The sequence below is a fragment of the Saccostrea cucullata genome, unplaced genomic scaffold (assembly GCF_032062105.1).
Source record: "Saccostrea cucullata isolate Sc308-1 unplaced genomic scaffold, CSIRO_AGI_Scuc_v1 ctg10740, whole genome shotgun sequence".
Taxonomy (NCBI): domain Eukaryota; kingdom Metazoa; phylum Mollusca; class Bivalvia; order Ostreida; family Ostreidae; genus Saccostrea; species Saccostrea cuccullata.
The window spans coordinates 1-8,356 of NW_026923741.1; the positions used below are offsets into that span (position 1 = coordinate 1).

At 34.2% G+C, this 8,356-nt stretch overlaps 1 protein-coding gene across 2 annotated transcripts; it reads right to left on the reverse strand.

Moving 5' to 3' along the window:
• Positions 1 to 1,295: 1,295 nt before the first annotated feature.
• On the reverse strand, positions 1,296 to 7,336 carry LOC134264805 (growth hormone-inducible transmembrane protein-like). Of its 2 annotated transcripts, none has more exons than XM_062747085.1 (8): positions 7,244 to 7,336; positions 5,930 to 6,166; positions 5,565 to 5,673; positions 5,336 to 5,477; positions 4,877 to 5,075; positions 4,405 to 4,503; positions 1,990 to 2,161; positions 1,296 to 1,595 (listed from the first exon to the last, which is right to left on the reverse strand). In XM_062747085.1, exons 2-8 carry the CDS (start codon positions 6,117 to 6,119, stop codon positions 1,508 to 1,510), a joined length of 999 nt encoding a protein of 332 aa, XP_062603069.1. In that variant the 5' UTR covers positions 6,120 to 6,166; positions 7,244 to 7,336; the 3' UTR covers positions 1,296 to 1,507. The 2 variants fall into 2 exon arrangements, with proteins under 2 accessions (XP_062603069.1, XP_062603068.1); XM_062747084.1 differs by having other exon boundaries at positions 7,235 to 7,316.
• Between the last annotated feature and the right edge of the window lie 1,020 nt (positions 7,337 to 8,356).

Sequence of the window (8,356 nt, forward strand, 5' to 3'; positions counted from 1 at the left end):
TGGCGCCAAAGCACTATATTTGAACATATCGGGATTCAATAAATACGACACGTATTGTACAATATAGTATGGAATTCAGATAGCCACATCGTTAATTATCATACCAATCGACTAAAAGGTCGATGGCATAATTATCTGGTAGCACAATGACAATGAAGTGAGGACGCCACAGTGCAATAGGACTCTATGCACTGACAATTATGCAATGATGATGTCGCAATTTTATTAATCATAAAACTAGGAATTTTAAGCATGCAAAAGCCAACATCACTTCATCATCGTACAATTATTTCTTCGCTTTTGTATATCAAGGTGCTTTAATTAGTGCCAGCACATCATTGTCATAACAATGTCCCACCATCGCATCGTTGTCATCTACCTATTGCACCAGCATTTCATCTTTATCCCACCATCTCCTTACAATAAAAGCATATTTGTGTCATTGCACTATGTATAATTACTAACTTATCTCTTTGGTGAATGAACTTGCATGGATGATGCTTATTCAGGCATGCTTTGGATGCTAGATCTGGCCTAAATATTTTCCAGATTATGGACCAGATTTGGTGCAAAATGTCCATAGGTTTATGATACCAGAGGAATTCAACTGAATTTTTAAGCCTTTACATGGTAATAATGAAGAGTATTCAAGCTCAAAGGTCCATTCAAATGATACAAATAAAGAGCTAGCGAATACAGGCCTTTAAAACATCAGGGATTAGGTGCCATGGAGGAGTGAGTATCCCTGCTGATCGCTCATACCCGTGTTCTCCCCACAAATAAAATACCATGGACCTGTTGTTCTTAAATCGCTCTTTCAAATGACATCAAGGTCAATGACCTTGTGACCTATATGCTAAAAATAGCTTTTTTGAACGTTCCCACTAACATTTCAACCACAGTAGATAGAGAATTCATATTTGGTAATTGGTATGCATACTCCACTAATTAAGTTCTTTCAAATGACACCAAGTTCGAACTTTGTTGCCGCCGGAGAGTGTTTCACAAACACATCCTGCTCTATTTATTACTGTTGCAAAGTTTCAAGTCCCAACAATTTTTTTTCCTCTTCCTTTCTTATAAATAGAACCCAGCAGAGCTACAGTCTCGACAGAGACATCTGGTTACTGAAAGTGTTTATCATTAAATCATGTACTTAAGAAGTTTTATTTAATATCACAAACATGTATATTTTAAACAAATACATGTATTCACCATCAATTTATATCTTATCAAGTATGTTTAAAAATATTTTGCCAAAAACTAAATGAAAAGAAAAAATAATGAAGTGATACTACTATCAAACACAACAATACATTTATTTCTTCATGAAAGAATTGTTCTTATACATGGCTGTTAATTCACAATAAGATACATCACAGCACTGAAATATTATTCCTTGAAGCAATGAAATATTTCTTAAACTAATGAAATATCATTTCCTGTTTGACCACAAGGGAGTCCTGCAAGGTGCATCTCTTTATATATAAGTAAATAAATTAACTGTTCACTTTCTTCGACCTCCTCCACCATTGGCCAGAATAATGGCAATTCTGATGAAAATATTAATTGTGTCCATGTAAATTCCAAGACATCTGAAAAAGAATCACCAAAACTGTTTTTCCTTTTTTTTTTTCTCTCATAAAAGCTAAAAACTCAAATATGACTAATAAGAGAGAAAAAAGAATAATTATTTCACCTTATGTTAATATAGAAAAGGGAATTACATGTATATATAAACATAAAATATGAAGTCAAGAAACGTAACCATTTCTTAGATTAAACAAAATTATTGAAAAATTCAAAACTCAAGCACTGTGGTGCATTGTAGGAATTTCATTCAAAAAAAATTGCAAACCCTGAAGTTCAAAGATTGAGAACAGTTTATTCTAAAGGACCTCACCCTCAGATTGTGTGTATCTTGTTTGTAGTCTCAATATGGATTTACTTAATTTGCCTACAATGTTTGTTGTTACAGTGTTGACTTACGCATTGATGGGGTCAAACTTCTGTGTACTGTACACAGGGTGGCTCTCTGCCCTCTTGATAACCTTCTGTGTGTCGTACAACAGGAACATACTGAAGAGAACCAGCCCTCCGTACAAACTCATGGAATACAGTCCAGCTCCCAGGGCTGTGGTGGGAGGGAGAAACATGCTTCCTGATACAGAAAAATTAATCATTAGTTTCATCATAAAGAAGTAAGTTACCACTGATGAAAGAAGGATATATATATAATATGTAAAAAAAGTATATATTCATCTAAAATATAACACTATAAATAGTATCATGGATATGAAACCTTCATAAAGTATGGAACGCCATCACTGCCTTATAGCATACAACTATGCATTTATTATGTCAATTTATCATCACGTGATGTGAACATATCTTTACGTTACGTCCATTTTATATGAGATGATGTAAATATATATTAACAACATGTAAATGCTGCATTACATGAAGTAAATACATCCTTTCATTATGTCAGCACTTCATAACTTGAAGTAAAAAATTCATTATGTAAAGTGATAATGTGTTTACATTGTGTTAAAAACTTTATTACATGAAATGAAAGTTTCTTTACAACATTTCATTTCTTTAATATGTGAGGTCAAAATTGCATTACGTCAAGTAAATTGTGTTTTATAATTAAACTTATCATTACATGAAGTCAAAAGCCCATTCCTTTTTGAGAGTGTATATTTCTATTATATCAAAGCATTATTACGTGATATGGATTTATCTTTATTTTACGGCAAGGGCATCATGATGTGAGGTGAACACATCTTACCTTTATGTCAGTGCTTTATTACGTGATGTAAAAAGTGTATGACATAATGTGAACATATCTTTATATTATATCAATACTTTATTACATTATGTCAAAACTCCATTCCGTGATGTGGATATATAAATACGTTATGTCAACTCTTTCTTATGTGATTTAAAAATATCTTTATTCTGTGTTAACTCTTTATCATGTTGATTCCAAAAGTTCATTACCTGATGTTGAAATACATTTACATTATCTCAAAGCTGTATATCTAGTATATAATGAATGTTGACGACCGTGTGTTAATGACTGGTAAGAAGGGGGGTCCTGATTGATTAGGACAAATTACAGGCACATAATATCAACCCCCCTCTTTTCCCAGACATAACTTTACTATAGAAAATGTAATGTTCATTGAAACTGTACAGCCCCCCCACCCCCACTTCTTGTTGAAGTATAGATAGTCCACTAAGGGTAATGTAATATATCTGGGAAAAAATGGGACTGATCGAAGTTGGACCCCTCTCCCCGAAATAGGATTTTCGGGCTTGGACTTTTTTTTTCTTGGCTTGTCAAGTTTTTTCGGGTAAATGATTTTTTTTCTGGATGACCTCCTCTTTCAAAAAAGATGCTACGTCACTGGAGTTAGTAATTTTTTTAATCATTCCAGGGCCAGAATTCTATTACAAAAATCTACCAGTCGCTCATCTAAATCAATTGAATATGCCTTAGTAAGCATGCATGGGCACATATCAGTGGCAGATATGGGAATCTTGAACAAGGAAGGGTTGCGGTATATGGTTGGAGACCAAGGGCGGAAAGCGGAGAAGCTCTCAGGCTTTACAGTTTTATAGAAAAAAGTTTTCAACTTAATTCAGCTAAACTTAATGTGAAACTAATGCAATGTCCTACAAAGTTTAAGACTTTTATATAAAAAAAAAAAAAAACAATTCAAAATAAAAAGAAAAAAATGATTGAAGCACGATTCATAATATTTGATTTATTTAATTATCAGATTAAGTAAACACCATTGAATTTCGACGTGACTTTAATTCACAGTCGCAGTGTTAAGGCTTTGCATGTTTCAAGATTGTCAATCATTTGTCGCTTAAAGTTTTCATTTAAAGATGTCATTCCAAAATCGCTGAGAATCTCTTCTACAACAGTTTTCTCTCCCGCTATTTTTAGTGCTTGCGGAACGCGGAAAATACGTTATGCTCATATAAAGGCCGAGGATACCCGTGTTCGCAAAACGTAATAGTGAATCGACATAATGTAGAAGAGTGCGCACAGTATGGCATGAGCTTTTCACATCAGTTAATAAAAACTAAGATTGTCATGAAAAGTAAACATAACGAAATGCAAGTTGACGAAATAAAATTGTAGTCTGTGTAAATGTCATAAAGAGTTGACATAATGTAAAGGAAAGATAACACGATGCAATAGTAGTGTGGCTTAATGTCATAAAGAGTTGACATAATGTAATGGAAGGTTGACACAATGCAATAGTAGTGTGGGTTAATGTCATAAAGAGTTGATATAATGTAATGGAAGGTTGACACAATGCAATAGTTGTGTTCCGCATTCCTTAATAAAGTTTACACACATTTACAGTCTATAACACTCACCTACTGATGAAGCAAAGACAACACCCAGGCCAATAGCAAGAGGACCTCCCATGTTGAGGAATTTCTCACTGGGTGCACACATAGCAAGGGCTGAGAGACCTATTCAATGAAGAAAAATCCATCTTGATTATATGTTATATAATTTATTTAGACAATTCCTCTCTTGGTATTATACATGTATGAATACTGTACTGGAAAAATTCTTACAGTGTAACATTTCACTTCTAGAAAAGAAAGCATAAAATTACAATTATTGCTGAGGTTAATACACTGATTAAGCCATCTGAGGCATACAATATTCATTGAGTCTGAAGACAAAATTTGATTAATAAAGCTAAGTGAAGTATTCTGCTCTTCATGAAGTACCAGGGTAAGCTAAAAATGTTTATAATGTTAAGGTGGATATTGGATATGATAAGATCATTTACTTTATAATCAACAAATCTTTGATTTTTTACTTCTTCTCACTCACCTCCCACCACCCCTGCAGTGTACCAAGCAGCTCTGACCATCAAGGGGCCACCTAACATCGTGATGGGGGCCACAACTCCTCCGATTACAGCACTGTGTAACATCCAAGCTAGATGTTTAGCTCCGAAACCCTCCTTGTACGGGATTGACTGTGTCATTATGCTGGTTCCAATCATAGCAGCTATGCTCCCAAAAATGGCCTGTGATATAAAAAATTTACTAAAATTAGGAACTCTGTAGCTAGATAAAATATAAAAAAATGCATTGTAATTCATAATATAGTTTTGGCACTGGGGAAAAGAAAGTATCTAATTCATTAGCCAAGATATGCTAATTTTTAGATCTGAAAAGCATCTGACATGAGATATTATAACCTTCTTTGTATTTGTCATTGATAAATGTTAAAGGAGATAATAAAAACAGTCATATAAATTTAAATCCTTAGTGAGGTGATTCTTACCACCCATGAATTTTTCATTGCAATATTCATGAGAGCAGGAGTTCTTGCGATGGTAACAGCAGAAAGAGCTGTTAGCCCTACACTGGCCCCAAAATAAAAGTAGGTGGAACGAATCCTCTGCTTAATTTCTTCTGACCAGAATCTATTTAAAACAATATAAAAAAAATATCTTAAACTGTGGACTGTTCCAGAGTCAATTTTCTCCCACAGAGTTGTTGTATTTACTTACATTCTCTGATCCAATGCTGACATTTCCTTTGAAGCCAATCCATAGTAACAAAGTGATCCCAACCCTACAACAGCCGCCCCTGCAACTGCTCCTTTACCAATGCTGAAAGCTGAAACAAGACACAACTTATATACATGTAATATGTACACTGTGTACAGGGTTATTTTCACTCAAAACTTTTTTTTTGCCTGTTCACATTTACAAAGAATTTTCCCCTGTTTTGAATACACCCATTCAGAGTTACATCTGTCCACATTTCTAGGGCAAAAGAAGGAAAATAAAACAGGGGCAAAAAAATTTCCTTTAAAGTATACAGTATGAAATATATTAAATGTACACTGTATTTCAAATTCTGCAATTAATACCTGTTTCACCTGCTGGGGCAGCCAGTGTCTCCTTGATTCCTCGTCTCTGGGCTCGTTTTACACCTGACCTGGAATCCGAGGCCAGTTGCTGGACTCTGGTCCTCATACATAACTGTGGTTTGGTCAGAAGCCTGCCAATGCCGGGGACGAGGCTGGTTATAGGAATCCGGCACAGTCTTGTAGCAAGCATTTTACTGCAGTTGGTGATATATCAACGTAGGGAACCAATATTAAGAACTGAAACAGAAGAGTACTGAATTTTCCATAAACCCAACTAAGGATTTCAATTGATTTTTTTCTCTTAGACTCTTTTGTTAATCTGCAGCTTTCAGTTCATTCTAGCCTAATACAATAAAAAAAAAATACTTGGTGAATGTACTTTTTCTGAATGTGTTTCAAACTATTTTTGCAACAGAGTTTTTGTGCAACATATTTTCCCTTTATTATTTCCCATGGCCATCATAAAACTTTGAGCTACCAGATTTAAGCATGTATGGCTGAAATACTTGGGCAAAAATCTTAAAATATTAAAATACTAAAACTATGAATAAGAGGAAATGAAAGTCCTGGAAGCTTAAGCTTTTGTTAATATATACTTCCATAACTTGTTATATAATTGCTTGAGGAATTCGTTAAATTTATAGCTGGGGATCCAAGATAACTTCGCTATATCCGTGAATTTGCAATATCAGTGTTTGTCCTAAACAAGTTTTACTGTATATACCCCCTTCATGCCCTTTTTATAATAACAAAGGCATGACAGAGGGGATACATGTATATACGCATCATTTTGATCAATCATATTTATAAGAACTTAATATTGAACATGTTGAATGATAGAAATTCAGAGGCCTGTATTTAAACAACAGCAGAAGTTTTATTCATAACAAGTCCTTTCAGGTGTTAAGGATATAAATTTTCATAGTTTTTAGAAATATTTCCTTCTCATTAGCATTGTTAATGTTTTGTGCCAATGTTATGCCTCTTTTCAAAGTTTTTCTAGAATTTTCTCCTTTGTACAGCAAGCTAGCGTAACATTGAACGCATAAAGCAAAAGCAGAAATTAAGACTTAGCAAATACAGACACCAAACCTTATTTGTTTTTTCCATATCTGACACTCTTATGAATGAAAATATTAAACTATAGGTCTGATTTAAAGCATTGATAAATATTATTGCTGTCAGTGTCAGATGGGTATGATAAAAGAACCACTAGACTCATTGCTGTGAAAGAAAAGTCAGAAAGAATAATGATGTGAACAAAAGTAGTATAGTTAAGTAAACTAGAGAGACAAACTAACTTACTTATTTTACCGTGGCTTACGCAACAAAACGATCCTCTTCTGCGTTCAATTTTTGTAACAACATGAAAACGAAACGAAAACCACGATAAATTAAGAAACTGAGAACGTCAACTGACATATTTCCGGATTATTATTATGTAAACTATGTTTTCTTAATTAAGAAAAGAAAGAAGGAAGGTAAGATCGAAATGAGAAAAAGAGAAAATGAAGGTAAAATCATATTAGTAAATAATATATTACAAAATACTTTGCTAAAAAAAATGCGGAAGTTTAACCGTTTTCGGTTCCGTGAAATATCACGGCCCAGTTTGAAAGACCGCGGGAGAACCATGTGCCATGAGTGGCAAGTGATGTGATGTGCTGCTTGCTGCTTTAGATATTATGCGTTTTGTGAGAAAGGTTGTTGAGGCATAATAAGGATGTTAATGGTAATCTAACAACCAAGCTTTATGATAAAAGCGATGACTTTAAATAACATTTCAAACGTCAAATCTCCGTAGTCCGTACTACGTTCATCACCTGCATACGGGGTTTATTTCTCTCAGTTGATTCAATACGCAAGAGCATGGCGCTCAACGTATGAGCAATGTCTGAAACGAGGTAAATTATTGACAAACAAGTCGATGAAACAAGAATATCAGCAGTCATGTTTAATGTAATAATTTCTTAAATTATAAATAATATGGTTGATACAATGGCCCAGTCAGCACATTCAATTTATCATTGAGTAAAATGCAGACTGATGTTTTCTCATACGAATTGTTTTAAAGCCATTATTCACGCACCAAATAGTCAACAGCATTTCCCGTTATTTCCAGACCTAATCATGACAAGGAGCACACAACAGATGTAACTGTCGGCAGGGGATGCTCGCTCCTCCATGGAACCTGATCCCACCTCTGATGTTTTGGAGGTCTGTTTGCTCTGCTCCAATTTTGTATTGTTTAATGGACTTTTGAGCTTGAATACTGTTTGATATCTCCATATATTTCATTGTTAAAGAGTGACTTCCAATAATGTATAATTTCCTAAAGCATTAAATTTTCATTTTTCAGCATTTCAATTTCATGAGAATTGACAATGAAAAAATTTCCATAGCAGTCCATTTGTTGTGTCGGTATAC